General features: G+C 39.3%; 1 protein-coding gene across 6 annotated transcripts; it reads right to left on the bottom strand.

Moving 5' to 3' along the window:
* Positions 1-949: 949 nt before the first annotated feature.
* Positions 950-20,016, bottom strand: LOC146364448 (deoxynucleoside triphosphate triphosphohydrolase SAMHD1-like). 6 transcript variants are annotated; one of them, XM_084917646.1, is made up of 18 exons: positions 19,739-20,016; positions 18,620-18,715; positions 18,419-18,523; positions 18,166-18,280; positions 12,427-12,587; positions 12,204-12,319; positions 11,949-12,022; positions 11,159-11,305; positions 10,973-11,073; positions 10,744-10,852; positions 10,567-10,658; positions 10,361-10,476; positions 5,150-5,283; positions 2,085-2,114; positions 1,934-1,999; positions 1,675-1,779; positions 1,454-1,582; positions 950-1,293 (listed from the first exon to the last, which is right to left on the bottom strand). In XM_084917646.1, exons 3-18 carry the CDS (start codon positions 18,421-18,423, stop codon positions 1,270-1,272), a joined length of 1,524 nt encoding a protein of 507 aa, XP_084773772.1. In that variant the 5' UTR covers positions 18,424-18,523; positions 18,620-18,715; positions 19,739-20,016; the 3' UTR covers positions 950-1,269. The 6 variants fall into 6 exon arrangements, with proteins under 6 accessions (XP_084773772.1, XP_084773771.1, XP_084773776.1 ...); XM_084917645.1 differs by having other exon boundaries at positions 950-1,582; XM_084917650.1 differs by lacking the exons at positions 18,166-18,280; positions 18,419-18,523; positions 18,620-18,715; positions 19,739-20,016 and adding exons at positions 12,951-12,990; positions 13,111-13,161; positions 14,842-15,119.
* Positions 20,017-20,063: the final 47 nt, after the last annotated feature.

Below are 20,063 nucleotides of genomic sequence, written 5' to 3'. Positions count from 1 at the left end.
GTCTTTTATAAGTTTTTACTATTTCTTTTCCATATGGGGTAACACAAGAATTTCCCTTGCAGGAAATTCTATCGACTCCAGATCGAAATAAGCTTTAAGCTAACTCTGGTAGAATGCATCAATTGGGAACATTATGTTAATATTGTATATTTTATTTTCAAATAAAATCAATTAAATAAGTATTTAAACAGGGAAGTAGAGCGCTGGCAAAGCAGTTAAACATATTATATTCAGAGATTCTAACAGAAGCTAATCTGAATGTTTCATTCAATAGCATGTCATGTCAGCACCACACGCTTTACTGATCCAGCACCTGGCATTCACTAGCTTTGGCCAGTAGCTCATAAGTGAACTCCAGCCACAAAACATTGGAACTTATGAATTTTACAACAAAAAAATGTTACACAAACACAGGGGGTCTAATACATGTGTTTTAAAGATTCTTCTGAACTTTGTGACTGCAGTGCACCTGGTTTGCTAGTAAGTTGGAGCACAACCATCTAAATTGTGCCAACAGCTTCTGTGGCCGTCCTGTGACACTGTGCAGCCTTCGACACAGTTATTGTAATCTTTCCATTCTTACAAAGTTTACAAAGGTTTCAATCTTCTCTGAACCTCAGCTGTGGCAATGGAGCTAACAGCACATGGGCTTTATCTCTTTGAACAATAAGACTTATTACCCAAACTACTTACCCCAGTAGGGAACGCTGAAAAATCACACACAATGTGAATTGCTATAAGTGTCTATTATGTCTGATTGGTGACTGGGGTTTCATAATAAGAGCTTTTGCCACCCGGCTACATTAGGTTTTGCATTCTGGATGCTTTTTCCAACAGTAACCAGCAAGGATAAGTAGCAAAGTGAAATCTATGCAATTTTTAAAAAATATAGTATTTGTATCATATGTTCTTATGTTCTAGGAGCTGTTACTTAAAAATAACACACAAAGAGAAAATAAACTTTATTTTGAATTGATCAGAAACCAGCAGTAAACAAATCTAAAGAGGAAACAGCAGAAAGATTCTGTTATCCTTTGGCAAAATTTTCATCTAGAGGCCTGTTATATAATAAATAATTATTTTTCACACAATGAGCAAATCACAACAGCAGTAGCCTTTATCTAAACCTTTGAGCCAAGTTGAGCTATATAGTTTGATTATAGTGAAGATGTGTCATAAATAAACCTCTTTAGTTTGCTGAGTTACCTGTTTTTAAATCTCTGCAGTAACACAAAAAAAATAAATCTCTCATTGTTTCACATCTTCATTTCATGGAGTTGCTCTGTCTCGATCCTGCAGATACAGACAAGTTCATTAGTACAAAAGTGTAATGTTAACTTGAGGCTCTGACAGGATATGCAGGTTTAACTGCAGATTTCTTGTTTATGTTCTCATCGCATTGGTTGTAACATGGTAATGCCTGTCACTGACATCGAACAGAACAAAGTGTTACCTCAGTTAGAAAGTCATTTTCGTGACACCAGCTTTGAAAGCAGAACTTAGCATCTCTCAGACTCGCTGAGTTCTTACAGTAAACTCTGAGGATCTTCTCAGCAAAGCACACTGGGAGAAGCTTGGACACCTGACAACAAGGACAGTAACATAAAAGCTGTTTTACAGAGACATCTACAGAAAGAACACACAGCTCATGCAAAGACATGCAGTAGTTCTGACCTGTTCTCTGGGAATCTTGAATGCTTCAGTAGGTTTAGCCTTAGTGTAGAAATATGTGGTATTGATGGGGTCCTTGTTTTTCATCCCATAGTCCAAAGTGACAACCTAAAAGAAGAGTGTGACAGAGCAGCCTGTGTTGATGTTCACATGTACATTATGACTCAGTGGAGGTTGGCAACACAATTTAACTAAAAAAACAAAACAAAAGCCAAGATTTTAGGAAGATTTATTACTGAGTATAATTAGAATAAAAACTCACTATAATTTCAAAGTTGTCTTTTGGAATGACTTTAACTAGTTCATTTTCCAAGCTGTCCTTCATCTTCTGACAGATGGAGGAGAGAACATGTGCTGTCATTGTGTTATCATTGTTTTGCAGATCTCTTTTTATGATCACTTTTCACTCTTACTTTTATTTCCTCTTGGTCTTCTTTCTTGAGCTGAGAAAGGGAGAGAAGAGTCACATCATCTCTCTCTTTTTTAGCGCACTCACACACCACAAATATTGTAATCAACTAGATGTTTTCTTGCAATAAAATAAAATGCAGGTTAAACTGAGCTAATAAGCTATTATTTAGGTGACTATGAATGACTCACTTAGGATTTAAATGGTTTCAAAATGGTATCAAAATCAGCTACGATGAATTCAGCTTAACTCTGTCTCAAATATTGGGAATATTGGGCAGTACAGTGGCGTAGTGATTAGCACTGTTCCCTCACAGCAAGAAGGTCCTGAGTTCAACTTCACATCTGGCCGGGACCTTTCTGTGTGGAGTTTAATGTTCTTTTGGGGGTTCTCTCCAGGTACTCCAGCTTCCTCCCACAGTCCAATGACATGTAAGTCGTGGGGTTAGGTTAAGTGGGGAATCTAAATTGCCCGCAGGTGGGTATGGTTGTCTGTCTCTCTGCATAAGCCCTGCGTCAGGCTGGCTCACTGCTTTTGGCTAGTTTTGCTTTTGGCAAGGGTTATTGTCACTACTGGAAGACTGAAGCAATACATGGTCCCTACAGAGGCTGTCCAAATCTTCCAGAATGGCACGTTAATACATGCCACTGCCAGATGTTTTTTCTGTGTCTCCCAGTACAGTCTCAAGAGAATGGAGGAGAATCCAGGGCATTAACAGCAGTAACTCTAGGAGAGCAGGAAAGGGCCATAGAAGGTCCTGTCCAGAGCAGTATCTGCTCTTTTGCGCCACGCATTTGCCATTAAATACCAGAAATGGCAAGTCTACCACTGGAACCCTGCACTTTTCACAGATGAGAGCTGAACACATAAGAAAGGGTCACATTGGACAGCTGTGAAAGGGTCTGGAGAAGCCATGGAAAATGTGATGCTGCCTGTAACATTGTTTAGCATGACCAGTTTGAGGGTTTATAAGTGATGGTCTGGGGAGCCATATCCATGGAGAGACACACAAACCTCTACAGGTTATGCAACAGATCTTGGGTTGAAGTCCCACGCTTACAGACCCTATGCTGGTGCATTGGGTCCTGGATTCCTCCTGGTGCATGACAACATCAGTCCTGGTGTGGCGGGAGTATGCAGGCAGTTCCTGGAGGAATTTCCCAGAGGGCAATTTCCATTTATTTTACGGCTAGATACTAGCCTGTACAGGCCTTTGCACATCTACAGTAATTTCCTCCCTTTTTTCTAATGTAAATCTTACAGAAGCTTTTTAGTTCAAACTCTCAATGTACACCTGGTAGTCTGTTGGGATCGAGTTTGAATTATGTTCATACCATAAACGAACCTTCTCCAAAAGCCCCTTTTTATTAGTACCTAATTGGATCTACTCGCCACAGTTTTCAGGGTTTTCTATTAGGTCATAGTACCTTGTACCAGGTACTAAAATAGTGCCTGCTCAGTCAGGGTTCAAAACGATTGAGCAGGTACTAAAATGTGATGTGGTCAGACCGCATGCCACCGATTGACTGGTCAGTTGTGTCACTCGATGAGTCATGAGATCATCTGATGGGGCCAAAGGATCTTGGTGCAGTTGTTTTGGTCCACACCTGAGAGAAAACAATAAAAATAAACTAGCAGATGCAGCAAAATGTGTCAAATTAACCACCATGTTAGCTGCTGCACTGTTATCGCTCCAGCTGTGGAGAGTTGGGGAAGAGAAGAGCAGTGATGAGAATAACAGCATTTTTCAGTAACTAGTAATCTAACTCATTACTATTTCTATTGTTACAATGCTGTTACCGTTACTAACAAGAAAATGCTGCACGGATGCATTACTATTTTTAAACACACAGACAGTTGAAGCTGTCTACAGCTTACCGGGAGCTATGGGGGCGAAACAATTGCAGAAGACCTGCTGATTGGCTGAGAAAGAAAAGTAGTAAACCATGGTAAACCAATCACATGACCAATTTAAGATGACATAGCAACAAGATGTTATGTGAACCCAAGACAAGCCTCAGTGTCCATTTTGTGTTTAAAGTGAGGTATTCAGACTATATACCAATTTTTAAATTGTGTTGACAAGGCCACGTAAAACCAGAGCCATGATAAAAAATGTTCGCATTTTTTTTTCCTGAATACTATTGTCACATTTATGTCTAAGGACAGCACTAGCAAGCACTCTCTGCTTATGACCAAACAAATAATAATTAATTTAAAATAAATTAAAAAAACACCCCTTTCCTATTGGTGGAAAAATGTACCATGTCAACCAATCAAAAAATCATATGGCAACATGGGGCATTTGTTGTTTAGGAAGAAGGGTAATTTTTTAGAGTGTCGGTAGCGAGAGAGAGTGAGAGTTTTGAGATGTGTGATTTGTGATATTTAATGTGTTTGGAGTGTGTAGTTAGTGTGTAGTTGTTAGTTTTTTTGTGTGTGTGTCAGAAAAATGAGGCGATTGGTGAATGTCACAGTTGCAGCTAAAAAGTCACCAGAGACAGATTACAGTGTAAATGGTGGAAAACAGGATGAGTGATACACCTCGTGCAGTCAGGCCTGCAGGTATTAGGCTTGAGATGATGTCCTCTGTCTTATAGTGGACAAAAATAATTTTTTGGAGTGGCACAAATAATTTGTATGGCATCTTATTTGATGCGGAACACCAGATTGTTCTGTAAATAGTTTGAAATGGCTATAAAAGAACGCCATGGCTGCAAATAGTTGCAAATAACTATTTGCAAAAAATGTTGTTTGTTTATAAAGTTAGAATTTATATTTCCATTTCAAGTTATGAAAATTATCTGTTAAACATGTTTGTGGTTGTTACAGTAAAAATATAACTTTCTCTACTCAGATTTTATGTTTTTTGTCTGATTTTAGATCAATTATAGTAATTGTGTCAAAATGAAAAAATAACTAAATTCAGAAATATGAGGTTGTACTGAAAAGAATGATACCAAATGATAACAAGGCAAGATAAATAGTTTTTAAAGGTGATATGCAGAGGTGGGTGGGCCAAAAAAGCCTGGGCCACGTTTTTGTCCCAGTCCAGCCCTGATTGCACACCTTGGTTTCACCCATAAACTGGTACAGGTCTCGAGACATGATCCTCTGCAGAATCATCCTTGCTTCCTCCAGAGGAGAGGGAGTGAATTCATTTGAACAAGAACAAGGGTGGAGTATTCTTTCAATCATTTGATCTGCAGAGTAAACAGACAAATAAAGTTAAGATCAGGTCGATTCAAGTAAACCAAAGAAACATTCACAAGTTCATCAGTAATGTCTTATAAAGAAAGACACACAAAAAATTGATTAACATTAATAAACAAAACAAAATAAGCAAGCAATAAAGCAAGCAAAGCATTAGTAACACTGCAGTATTAAATAAATAAATTTACAGTTTACTATAAACTAGTAGAGACGTATCCGTCATACTGAAGAATCAACCTGACATCATGGCAAATCCTGTAATAGACACGCCAGTCAACCGTTTTTTTTTTTTCACGCTGTGCATCTCCAAAGCGTGAAAAAAAACCCCACAAATGCAGAAGTTGCAGTAAGTTGCAATAAACTGCAGTAACAGCAGAGTGAGTTTTTTCGATTTCAAACCAACATGAAAATAATCATTGGTAAGCATTTAAACAGACGTTGTTAATTCATTTACATACATATTAGCCACCTTCTTCAATAGTTTCTGACAATTAAGAACCTTTATATGTTTTTGTTCACTACCGAATTCTTGAATTTAAATATAAGATCACTGGCAATGCAACGTCTGCATGTGTCTCCATTTCATGTTTTGGACAGGCAAGGCGTGAAATAGACACGGTGGGCCAGCAAACATTTTGGTGTGATACTGGGTTGGACTGTTTAATTATAAATTTATAATTATTTATAAATACCTTTACACATTAAATATGGAAACTGAGGACAAAAGTAGCTGGGTCCCAGTTGGGTAACCCAGGTGGGCCCCAAATATCAGACCCGCTTCTACCCATCTGGGTCTCACACTTGTTTGTTGGCTGGGCCTGATTTGGGACCCATCCGGGGCCCATCATTAACCCATCTGGGCAAACACACTTGGGGCCACCATGGAAACTGAGGACAAAAGTAGCTGGACCCCAGTTGGGTTTCCCAAGTGGGCCCCAAATATTAGCCCTGCTGCTCCCTATTTGGGCCCCACATATGTGTGTTGACTGGGTTATAAATGAATGGCTTACTTGACAGAACAACAACAACTTCTATCTATTAGGGGTGCAACGATACTCGTATCGATATTGAACCGTTCGATACAGTGCTTACGGTTCGGTACGCATATGTATCGAACAATACAAAATGTTTAATTTATTTTATCAACTTTCCTTCTGACGATGCTGTCTGTGTTGAGCGCTCAGTGGATCTGCGCTCGACAGTGCAGCCTAGGCGGAGTAATCGAACACAGATTCACTGAGCGCAGGGCAAGCTAGAAGTTAAGCTCTCCTTGCAACATGGCAAATTGAACCTCCCCCACCCTAATTCAGATGTGGCGTTTGGAACTATTTTGGTTTTCATGTGACATATGACCCTGAAGGTAAGTGTGTCATGGACTAAAGTAAAACAGTATGTCGGATGTGCCACGCAATGCTCAATTACATTGGTGGGAACTAGTGCGTTAGCGCAGTTAGCTCGTTAACGTGTTGGCCGTCCAGCCCCATGCACGGGGCGATCCGCGGTAGCTCGTTAACGGAGATTTGCCGTGTTGTGGCGTTAACGTCATTTCAACGAAATTAACGCTGACAGCACTAGTGGGAACAAAATGAATATGACTGCACATTTACTCCGACATCATCCTAGTGCAAAGACAAGTGGAAGCAGACAAAAACAACAAGCACGCATGCTACAAACTTTACCCGAGTCATTTAGACAGTCGTTAGCACATGATTCTCCTTATGGGGACCTGATATGTTTAATATGCTGCTGAGAATATAGCCCAGAAGAAGCGTATAGTATAGCTTTTATTTTTGAAAGAGCCATTTCTCTGTAATAAACTCTCTTTTCCAAAGATGAGTGATTTCTCGATCAGATAGATTTTTTTTTTTTCTTACTTTGTTGTTTCAGCAACATTAAATTTAAAAACTACTTTTGAGTTAAAATATATATTTATAATTTTAATAAATGACAAATTAAAAAAGCATGAAAATAATTTTTTGTATCGAAAAAATATCGATCCATGACACCAAAGTATCGAACCGAACCGAACCGTGAATTTTGTGTATCATTGCACCCCTACTATCTATCTATTAGGGGTGCAACGATACTCGTATCGATATTGAACCATTCGATACAGTGCTTTCGGTTCGGTACGCATAGGTATCGAACAATACAAAATTTTTAATTTATTTTATCAACTTTCCTTCTGCTATCTGTGTTGAGCGCTCAGTGGATCTGCGCTCAACAGTGCAGCCTAGGCGGAGTTGTCATGGTTCTCAAGATCTGGAGAGGTCGTGGTGTGTGTATTTTTTGTCTTAGCCTCTCCCACCAGGGCGGAACTGGACCTTGATTCCCCGCCTCTGAACCCGCCCTGAACACGCACCTGTGGCTCATTCACACTGATCCTGGCAGACTACTTAAGACGGCAAGAGAGGCTGCTTCCTCGCTGGATCGTCACACTACCTAGCGTCAGTGTAGCCTAACCTATGAAAGTGTTCCTTTGATCTCCTAGAGTTTCCTCCTGACATTGTTTTTTTTCTCTGTGTTCAGGCCTTCTGGACTCCCTGCCCGTCTTCCCTGCCGTCTGGATTTCTGTGGATGTGTGTGAGTGAGCGTGGGCTTTTTGGTGTGGACATTTGGAGTGAGTTATGGATCAAGTTGAAGAAGAGCGTGTGTGTACCCCCGTCTTGGACCTTCCCTTCGGACCCCGCCCTACTCCCTGGAGCCCCGTGTTATCTGTTCCACTGTATATATGTATATATTCTCACTTGGTGTCACATTGCAAATAAACCCTCACCTTCTCTATAAACTTCAGAGTCCTGCGAGTGAGTCCTCTGCCTACTAATCTGTGACAGAACGATCCAGCCACTATGGACTCAGCGGATTCTGACCCTGTTCAACGGGCTCTCCTCACTCAGGAAGCCCTGCTGGAGCGGCACGAGAAGATGCTCCACCATATCAATAAAGAGCTCTCCGCCCTTACACAGGCTCTCGCCCAGCGCACACCCCTGGTAAGCTCGCCCTCTCCGAGCGTAAATCTATCTCCGCGTGTAAGTCCCTCTCTATCTCCGAGTTCCCAGGCCGCTGCTGCACCCCCCGACTCTCCCGCTGCCTGGCTAGAGGCCCCGGGGAGGACGATGCCAAGTCCCGAGCCATTTACAGGTGCGCTGGAGAAATGTTCGGGTTTTCTTGCCCAAGTCTCCCTGTTTTTCCGCCAGCAGAACAGGACGTATGCCAGCGACGATGCCCGGATTGCTTTCTTTGTTCAGCTGTTACGAGACCACGCACTCCAGTGGGCTCAGGCACTATTGAAAACCCTGCCGAATATCTCCTACCTCGACTTCCTGACTGAATTCAAAGGCGTGTTTGAAAGGGATGGCGGGCCCTCGGCTGCTGCACAGCGTCTACTAAATCTGAAACAAGGTAAACGCACTATGGCTGACTTCTCGGTTGACTTCCGCATTCTCGCTGTAGAAACCTTGTGGAGAGAAGAGGCAGTAAAGGAGGTTCTGCTCAACAATATTGCGGAGGATTTGAAGGATGAGCTCATGACGAGGGAATTACCATCATCTCTCAGCTCATTAATGTCCCTGTGCATTCACGTTGACGAGCGCCTGCCGCTCACTCAAGGCTTTGATAGACTCAGGGGCCGAACAGAGTTTTGATGCATCACTCGCTAAGAAACTGGGCCTAACTATTGAACCTCTGCCTCATGCTCTTCGAGCCTCATCCCTGAATGGACAGTGTTTGCCTGATGGTTGGTTCCATGTTTCTGAACCAGTCACCCTGTGTTTGTCTGGAAATCACACTGAATTAATCAGTCTGTTTGTTTTCGAAGCTCCGCTGACGCCTCTGGTTCTGGGCTATCCATGGCTGTTGCAACATAACCCACTGATTGATTGGCAGGCGGGCTGTGTGTCTAGATGGGGGGAGGGTTGCCATATGACTTGCTTAAAATCCGCCATTCCATCCGTTGGCTCCTCTGCGTCACCCCCGCAGACTCCTCCGGACCTAACAGCAGTTCCTTCAGTATACCATGAACTAGCGGAGGTGTTTAGTAAGGATCGCGCTCGTTCTCTTCCCCCACACCGGCCTTATGATTGTGCCATCAGGAGTAGTCGAACACAGATTCACTGAGCGCAGCGCAAGCTAGCAAGACAGAAGTTAAGCTCTCATCGCAACATGGCAAATTGAACCCCCCCCAATTCAGATGTGGCGTTTGGAACTATTTTGGTTTTCATGTGAAGTATGACCCTGAAGGTAAGCTGTCATGGACTAAAGTAAAACAGTATGTCGGATGTGCCATGCAACACTCAATTACATGGGTGGGAACTAGTGCGTTAGCGCAGTTAGCTCGTTAACGTGTTGGCCGTCCAGCCCCACGCACGGGGCGGTAGCTCGTTAACGGAGATTTGCCGTGTTGTGGCGTTAACGTCATTTCAACGAGATTAACGCTGACAGCACTAGTGGGAACACAATGAATATGACTGCACATTTACTCCGACATCATCCTAGTGCAAAGACAAGTGGAAGCAGACAAAAACAACAAGCACGCATGCTACAAACTTTACCCGAGTCATTTAGACAGCCGTTAGCACATGATTCTCCTTATAGGGACCTGATATGTTTAATATGCTGCTGAGAGTATACCCCAGAAGAAGTGTATAGTATAGCTTTTATTTTGGAAAGAGCAATTTCTCTGTAATAAACTCTCTTTTCCAAAGATGAGTGATTTCTCGATCAGATAGATTTTTTTTCTTACTTTGTTGTTTCAGCAACATTAAATTTAAAAACTGTACTTTTGAGTTAAAATATATAATTTTAATAAATGACAAATTAAAAAAGCATGAACATTTTTTTTGTATCGAAAAAATATCTAACTGTGACACCAAAGTATCGAACCGAACCGTGAATTTTGTGTATCGTTGCACCCCTACTATCTATCTATCCATTCTGCACTGAAAACACTTAAAATCAATGAGATAGTAGAATTATTTCAAAGTAAGACAAATCACTTGACAGAACATGTATGTATAGACATTTTAGTATTTTTTTAAAAGGAAATATGTAGAGCATGTTTTTCACTACCTGTCAGCTTTGTGTAGGCTTCCATGTCAGTTTTAGCTTTGGAGAGACAGAGCGTTGTTCCTCCTGAACCTTTAGTCAGGATGTACTGATCTGCTTTCAAGAGGGCGTCTTTGATCCTGGATAAAAAAGACCCAGTATGACTTTATGGTCACTGTGTAGATGAAATAAATGTTGTCTTACAATAGAATTACACAGTTGGTACTCACATAATTTCTACACTCTTGGTTACTCTGTGCTGGTAGGCTCTTCTGTGGAGAGAGTTCCTTGTGTGGAACATGTCATACAGGTTTGCCACTTCCTGTTGAGACCATCGCCTATAGTTTAGTTACAGCCAATCAGATAATGAATTACTCATTAAACTGATAAAAAGCAGGGATCCACACCTTGTCTCTAGAGCAAATGTGCTTCCTCCCATTCACATCACACACCCTGGCAAACATGATGAAGCGTTGATGGTCAAAGTTGTTCCGGATGCCCAGGTGGTGACAATCCCTGAGATAGGAGAGAGGACATACATCAATTTAATTACATTTATTATGGTAAACCCTCCAAAACACCTTTAAGACTTGCTGTAGATAGAAATACTGAGTTTGTCATCAACACAAGTCCCACCTGGCAAAGTAGTCGAATTTGTCCACATCAATCCCATTTTGCTTGTTTGACACAATTTCATAGAGAAAGGATTTATTCTCATCTCGACCTTCATACGGCCACTGTGGAGACGACACCAGAATTGACCTTCATGACAGCGATGATAACGGATGGTTTCATAGTATTCAGACAGTAACTGACCAGTACCTCAGTGTCATCACTCTTTAGAGGTTTAATCATTTCCTTGATAAATGTCAGGTCAGGTGGGAGTATCAGTCCATAACGCTCCATCTCTTGTGCCAGACCACTCGCCACCACCAGATGATCAAACATCTCTAAAGAGGCATCCTCATGCTGTAAGAGATACCTTATTACTGTTTATATTAAGAACAGAATTCAAATGGTTGAAAGTTTAAAATGATCAGATACAACATACAGAATCAAATTTGAGCACATGACCATCTCTTAATAGAGGTAATTAGTGTCAGTATTCCAGTTTTAACCAGAGGTTCTCAACTTTTATGAGTTAGACATGATGAGCGTGGACATAACAGTGGTATGGCTTCTTTTAGCAGAAAATGATGTTTGTTTGTGTTTGCAAATTAAAGACGCTTTGACTGATTTAAAAAAAATCAGAATCAGTTTAGAATCAAATTTTGAGAAAAAGATCCTTCATCAAATAATAATATTATTACTGCAAGAGAACACATTTTGCCACTGAGATGATTTGTGTTACAGAAAAAGTTGCTCAGACACATATTACATTTTATCCTTTGACAAGCATTTTTCCTTGTCAGCTGTGATTTAGCCTAATATGATTTTTATTTTTTTGGCTGATGTGCTGATAATTGTTAACACTGTGTTGTTTCTATAATTTAGTGCCATGTGTACTTTATTTCCTCAAGATGGCATCTGACAGTGTTTTCAAATATATTTGATTTTTGTGGGTGGCCATTATGTCGCGTCTCACGGTAGAAATATATATTGTTTTTCGTACCTTCCAGTCTTTATGTTCTGGGTCTGCTTCGGGGTTGAACATTCCATCAAAAAGATGGGAAAAAGGTCCATGTCCTTCATGGAGAAACAAATGTAAAAAATAATAATAATAATTAATGCCTCCTGTTATAGTTCACACACACACACACACACACACTGACCATTTGCCATTTTCATTTTACCACGCATGTTTTATTTTACACTGGCTAGTATTATAAACTTGATGCTATTAGAGTGAAAAACGTGCAGCACTTACCCAGGTCATGACAGAGACCTGCAATTTGCACACAAAGGACATCTCGTTCACTGATGTCGAGTTCTGGCTGTTTCAGCTTCAGAGTTTTTGCAAGTTCTCCTGCTAAGTGCCCCACCCTGTATCACCAAAAACCACACACCCCAACACACACACACACACTTCATCATGCAGCACTGAAAGAAAAGCATTACTAGTGTATCTGACTGTAAACAAGTGGACATACCCTATTGAGTGTTCAAAGCGGTTGTGCGATGCTCCTGGAAAAACGAAATAACCGCCCCCAAGCTGCTTGATTTTTCGTAGTCTCTGAAACTGAGGTGTGTCTATGATCTTGACAAGTAGTGGATGTAACTCGATGTGGCCATGGATGGGATCATTAAACACCTGTGTGAAGACAAATGAACAAAAAATAGACAAACTTAGAGGGTTTTGGAGGGCTTGGTCTCAGATTTTCGTTCAGCACTCACATCTTGGTGAGTAAACACTGTGCCTCATGCTAGGTCAAATTTTCTGTCACCTTGCCTTTGACCAAGGCACTGGCAGGTGGCCAGCCTACTGACGTTATGTCTAAGGTGATTTAATATAAAGATTGGATTTCCCTAAAAAGATCATCAAATGATATCTTACATAGACAAATCTGATACACATATATTATGAATTCACATTTTTATAAAGTGCTAATCACAACAGTAAGTTAGACCACAGACCAAAGACCATATTATATAAGATACTTTCATGTTACATCACCTTGTTTAAATCTTTGATGTTCAAGCGCTTCTCCATAGTGCTGTAAATGTTTAAATGACCAAAGATTACAGTTTTGCACATCATGCATTCTGGATATGAAAGGAAACAGTCAATGAATGTAATTGTAATTTTTCAATACTGGTCAAGTATGAGAACTTACCAGTTCTTCCAGTTTTTTATTGAAACTGACACTTCAGTTTCTCATTGTTCTCTGAATTAAAGCACAGAACAAATAAACAACTTTTTAAGTTAAAAAAGAAATCATGGAGTCTAATTATAAACAACAAACATTTTCTAATCTTCTGACTCATCAAAATAGCTGCCTTTAACAGATATAACAGCTGAATGTGTTCATGCCCTTCTTTCTACATCAGAAGCCAAATATTCTTCAGAAAGGTCTTCCTAACTGTTGCATAAATGTGTGGCTCTTCTGGGTTGCTTTGCTTTCACTCTTCTGTCCAGTTCATTCCAAACCAGCTTGATGTGGTTTAAGTCTGGAGACTGTGCTGGCCATTCCATGTTGTCAAGCTTGCCTTCTTGTTCTTTTTTCCTAAGATAGATCTGTAAAAGCCTGGACTTGTGTTTTGGGTCATTATCTTGCTGTAGGATGAACCCCTGACCAACCAGGTGCATACCAGAGGCCACTGCAGAATGCTATGGTAGCCATTTTGGTTCAGGATGTCTCTCACTCTGTAAAAGCCACCTGTATCCAACAAAAACACCCAAACCATGCTTCCTCCTTAATGTTTGACATTTGATGCTACAAAGTAAGGAACCAATGTTTTGCCTAATCAACAGTGTGCAAAAATCCTGCATGATGAACCAAAGATTTCCCATTTTGATTCATCAGTCCATAACACCTTCCATTATTCAGCAGTCCATTGGTGGCATTTCATGGCCCAGGCAAACGTTTTTTTTCATGTTTTGATGTCTAAGTAAACTTTTTTGCATTGATGTGTTTTTGTATTGATATAGACTAACCACGACAGAGACACACAACCATTAACTTCTTTATGAATTAGAAAAAAGAGATAAATCTTCTGATATTATGATTTTTTTCAAATACATTAGATTAGTGCTATCACTACAGGGGACAATGCTGCAGCCTAATTTGGTCTTGAGCTGCATGTTTACAAGGAAACAGGATGATGCTTTGCCTTCTTTTACTTTAAACAGACATCTCAGTTCAGTTCTATTCACTGTACATTTTTAGATTTGGTAGAAACTCATTCACTGCAAAGTGTCCTGTACGTATTTCATCTACTGGCAAGCATAAGCCCCTTAATTAAAATGATACTTTTAATCATACAATACAATTACTTTTGTTATCCAAAGATTTTCACATTCACATTTGACAAAAAAAGTAGAAAAAAATATTAAAGAAGTTAATTTATTTTCTTTATTTAAGAAAATAATTTTTGTGATTGAATGTTATGTCTGATTAATTTCTGAATTCTCAGACTGGTCCAGTGTGCAGGCCAAAATATGGGTATAAAAACATGAATTCAGTTCCATGACTTTGACTTAGAGTCTTAAACAAGTTTTTCACAGATTTAAAAACAATATTTTTGCTTTATTGTTTTTAATGACAGCTGGTCTAATAAATGTGTTAAGCACTGCAACAGTATGACATGTATTCAGTCTAATATACAAAACTATTTATAAAAACAACTTTGCACAATTCGCTGGTTTGATAAATTAATCTGGGAACACTCCTGTGAGTAAATCTTTCATGCAAACATGAAATCACTTAAAATACAAGAAAATGTTATTTTATAAAGCCCACTGAGCCTGGACATAAACCCAAAGCTTCATGAGAGTTTTTTTTAAAAACAGGTATACGAGATGAATAAACACCTTGAGAGAAAATATGAAACAAAGTTTGACTTACCAAATCTGTTTATGAACTAAACAATAGTAGTAAAGCACTCCGAGATCTCCCGAGTGACGACGAAGATTGTTTTCCTTTCAATGTGGAAACGTTCACGTGATCTTTTTTTTGGCTTTGTTTTGCTGTAGTCTGATGTCACTGAATGTGTTTCATATTCAGTCACCTTGCTTATTCTATAATCGGGTGTCATTACACTAACTACAGTACTACTGATGTTGTGATAAAGCCCCGTGAATATGTCGAATCTTTCCAGCCAATTGCTTCGCCAAAACGCAGATCACACGAAGCCCCGTTCAACAGCTCATTTGGAAATACTGACATCTGCTGGTCATTCACTGTACAGCAGCCCTGCTGTGATATATCAGTGAGTATGTGAACGTGATCATGTATCAATTGCAGAATACCCTTATGAGGTCCCGTGTGTGTGTGTGTGTGTGTGTGTGTGTGTTTATGAAACTAGCCATCCTCTTTGAGAAGATGTATGATATCACATAACGAGGGAGTCTCGTTGTTTCAGAGAAAGGGGGCCTCATTTGTCTTTGGTCAGATGACATTCTGAAGAACTACTTACACAGTTTAGGACAAAGGAAATTGTACACAATGGTCATCAAGAATGGCGTGCAAAAGAAAGGAGATGTGAAACCCTAAAGAAGCAAAATTGAGATTTCAGTGTTTTTTGATCATCAAATTATCTTTTTATTCAGGGGATACATCAGCTGCACATTTGTGAGGGAAGAAAACTTTCTTTACCCCTGTTTACTTACACTATGATCAGTGTAGCATGGATGTTTTCACAGCCGGTATGGGCAGGCATATGATCACAGCTTCCAACAGTTTTTCAGTATTACTATTGCAATGGAGTATTAGTTTAAAAATGCTGTTTTAAAAGAGACTTGAAAAAGGGTGATTTTAAGCATTCCACAATATCTTTTCCAGAATTTGCATAACTTAAAGCACATTATGTCAGTTTGTTTTAAGAAGCGGGGTTGTAGCTATTTCATTATGATGTCACTCTCAAAGATCACAGAGCAGATCACACAGCATTTGTAGAATCAAGAGATCTGGTACAAAGATGTGCATGTGGTGTCTTATTGCACCCCAAAATGATATGTAGCAGGATCTTTAGCGGTTTTTGTACAGCAAATCAGTTAATTTGTGAGTGCATACCACCCTACATTTACCTTTCATTCAAGGAAGACCTCAACTGTTACTGCAACATATGACTCAGCTAAAATGCAGGTTTACAGATCAGCTGTATTTCTGCTACGTACACATGGACTTGACACTTCATTGTATATACATTTGCCTCCTGTTCCTTTTATTGTTTTAGGTTAGTCCTTTAAAAGCTAATTAAAAATAAATAAATAAAATGAGAGTTATTTTAGATGGCATTGTATGTGTGTGAAAGCTGTACATTTCCCCTCAAATCAATGTTTTGATTCAGTGTGTCAGCCCATGAGGTACTTTAAATTACACAAATAAATGTTTAGAGTTCTACAGTCTAGTAGTAATTGACACAAGCAAGATTTAAAAAGCATTTGGGTTTGTTTTTTTTTTCCAGTTTTTGCAAAGAATCATTTTCCATTACATGTACAGCGGGCGAAAAACAAATAAAAATAAACGAATTAAACCTCCCAAGTGGGTTTTTTAAAATTATTTTTATTTGTATTATTATTTTTCATTTTCTAAAGATTAACTGAAGTCTCACAATGTGGGTCATCCTTCTCTAAATATATGTGAATTCCAGCTAAAGGGACACACAAGGGATAAGTAGACTGCTTTTACACCTGTTAAAGTTTCCCAATGATCAAAACAAAGAGTTAAGATCTCAAACTATTAGATAAAATGCAGACTGCACAGCAGAAAATCCACACATTTAAGAAGTAGACCTTAAAATGAACTTATGATGTTGAGGTCAGTTCTCATCAAAGAGTCATCTTCTTTCCATTGCTTACTTAGGGTGGTCACCACAGTGGGTCATGTGCCTGCATCTTTCCCATCCCTGGCTGCCTCCTGTGTCAAACAACTGTCTTTCATATCCTTCACTATATCCATGAATCTTCTCTTTTATATTTCTCTTTTCCTCCACACCTGACAGCCTTATATTCGTCATTCTTTGTCCAGTATATCAATTTTCCCTCCTCTGCACATGTCCAGAGCATCTCAGGCTTGCTTCTCTAACTTTGTCTTCAAACCGCTGAGCTGTCTCTCTGATGTACTCATTTCTAATCCCGTTCATCCTGGTCGCTCCCAGTGAAAATCATCTTCAACTCTGCCGCTCATCTTTTTGTTAGTATGACACTCTCCAAATCAGACATCCAACCAGCAAATTAAATTAAAATAATAAAATAACAAATGTCATTTGGGTTTTACAGCATGTACGGCCATGATCATCTGTCCTTTAACCTTCAATGTAATTACCTCTTTTCAAACCTCCACTATAGCATATAAGACATGAATATAGCCATTATCTGATATATAATATATGGTACTTTAAGTAAATTGAGTCTTCTTAAATATTTGCATACTTTTCTTATGTTATAACTTAATCAGTTTTTAAAAAAAACAAAGCTACAAATTTCTGAAGTCTAATATAAAAGAAAAAAAGATCAGACTAAAAGTATGTATTCATTATTTTAGAGTCCTCAATCTCAATGAGTCACTGAATGTTTCATGTTTTTCATTTTAGGTCATCTTCAGCTTCATTTTTCATTACTGCTGCATTTTCCATTTTAGTCTGTAATTTAAATAAAGACAGAATTAGTGCATTAGTATTAAGGAGAGAAGTGCAGAGTGCCTAATACAAACTTCAGTTTTGAGCAGGGAAATGGTCTGTTATTAGCATCTGTAGGTGATAACAGTTAATTCTAGATATTTTAATGTTATACTAGATATTTTTTAAGCTTGAATAGCTAACAAATGCTATAAATAAGGGCTCGATCCCAGCATCCCCATTATTATTAGCAGACATTTGATCATTTATAAGTGTCTGTTTGTCAAAGGTTTACTTCATGATTAACAAGAAAATGACCAGTATATTCTTCAGATGATAGATTAGAACAAGCATTAGCTGCAGTCCTTGTCTGTCGTAAATCAGCTCAGACAATATTTACAATTTTTATCTGCTCTTGATCTGCTTGTGTTTAACTTCTGATGCTCATTCGTATTAAAACACTAAAATCTATCACTAAAATCTTTTAACCTGCAAGCCCCACCTGTGTTAGTTTGTGATGATATGAAAGCAGGTGAGTACTGCTGGTCATCACCCCTGATAAAAAAAATAACCAGTCATGTACATTTTACGTTAGATATCAGAGAAATTACCTGAGAGCCACTTATCAAAGTGCTTCTGGGCAGTCTCAACGACTTCTTCATCGATGTTCTTATATTAAACCCTTGTGAACTGCTCAGAGAAGCACTTTGGGAGAAGCATAGAAACCTGACAAGAATGATGAGAGATAAAGTTTAAAATAACAATGTCCTAAAGGTTGTCTTAAAAATATACACACAAACAGCAAAAAACTTATAGAAATATACCAAGATCAAAACTTTTTTAATTCATTGTTTTGGTTCTGACCTCATCTTCACGGAGTTTGAATGGTTTGTCAGGTTGATTCTTTTTGTAGAAAAATATATTTTCAATGAGTTCTTTTTCTTTTATCCCATAATCCATGGTAAAGTGCTAAAAGAAAGTTATAAAAAAGCCTGTTTCATACAATAACATGGTTTCACAGCAGAGGTAAATATCTTACAAAACAAATGATGATCAAAAACTCACCACAATTTCAAAGCCATTGGCTGTAACTGTGACATTTTGGTTGTCTCCAGGTGGGCATGCTCGGGCCAATTCCTCTTTCCAAGTATCAATCTCTGGCTAATGGTGGTAGAAGAAAGAGTGAGAAGTAAGAGGGACAAGAGATTTGAAATGTAGCCCATCTTGTCCACACACAGTAAGAGCATGTCCACGTCACAGGCAAAATGTACTTTTAGTTCATGTCAGTATAAACGTTCGTTCCTTATGAAGATCTTATGCAATAATCTTCTCACACTTATTGAAATGGATTTATCTGCCTCAATAATGTATTTAAAATTAGCTCTGCGGTAGAGTATCACTTTCTGTTCCTGCTCAAACACAGTGGTGTTTCTGAATAGCTTATCTGCTTAGCAATTTAATTAAAAACTTTTAGATACCTTCTTTTTTCATAGTATAATCTTCACGTGCTTCATCCGAAGCACACTTTCTGTGTACTCACTACCTAATTTATAGCCAAAGTATTCACTCACTGTCTCTGTACTGTTTCGCTAGCTTAGCTTAGCTCATAGCCGACTCGTTAGCACCATGGCTACTTCACCTGTCCCTCCTGCACTTTCTTGCTCATTGTGTCAGATGTTTAGTTACTCCTCGGCCTCCTTTAGCAGTAATGATATCTGTAACAAATGTAGCATATTTGCAGCTCTGGAGGCCAGGATTACTGAATTGGAGACTCGGCTTCGCACCCTTCATTCACCCGTATTCCATTACAGATTACAGATTACATGCCCCAAAATGTATTTTGTAACGTATTCCGTTACGTTACTCAATGACAGTAACGTATTCTGAATACTTTGGATTACTTAATATATTATCATGCTTTTTACAACTACGTGAATGTACTATTGCTGTGATTTATTACTGTTACTGAAGGTCCGCTGCTCCGAACCGTAGTAAAGGGACCTCTGACTAATACGGCGGGGTCTGTGTCGGGCTCGTAGCCGAAAAATAGCTTTACTTTGTTGTCTGGGTCAACTTTGCTAGCGAGAGACAGAGAGAGGCGTTGAAAGGCTGCTCCAACGGAACTTATTGTTTCTGAGGAAAACACAAACACAGCGTACAGTCCAGTCTTAATAGCTTACTTACAGCTGGGCTCGTCAGGCACTCTTCTTGGCTGCAGTGGTTATTATTATATTTACATGGTTCAAGCTCCCGTTTCTGCTCGATGACAGCTCATACTTTTCCACTATCCTTTTTCTCCCTCCTCTTGCTCACACACACACATAACGGGTACAGCAGTCCATTCTCCCTGCAGCACGGACTACACTGCCCATGAAGCTACATTCTTTAGAGCTATGCCTGTAGCATTCTGCCTGTTAGCTTAGCACAACAACAAAAAGGCCTCTCTCACCCAGGAAACACACAGTCGCAGAGAGAGAGAGAGAGAGAGAGAGAGAGAGAGAGAGAGAGA

The sequence above is a fragment of the Perissodus microlepis genome, chromosome 20 (assembly GCF_051167445.1).
Source record: "Perissodus microlepis isolate ML-2025 ecotype Zambia chromosome 20, ASM5116744v1, whole genome shotgun sequence".
NCBI lineage: Eukaryota > Metazoa > Chordata > Actinopteri > Cichliformes > Cichlidae > Perissodus > Perissodus microlepis.
Note: the sequence above shows the minus strand (reverse complement) of the source record. Positions and strands in the feature narration are given on the sequence as shown.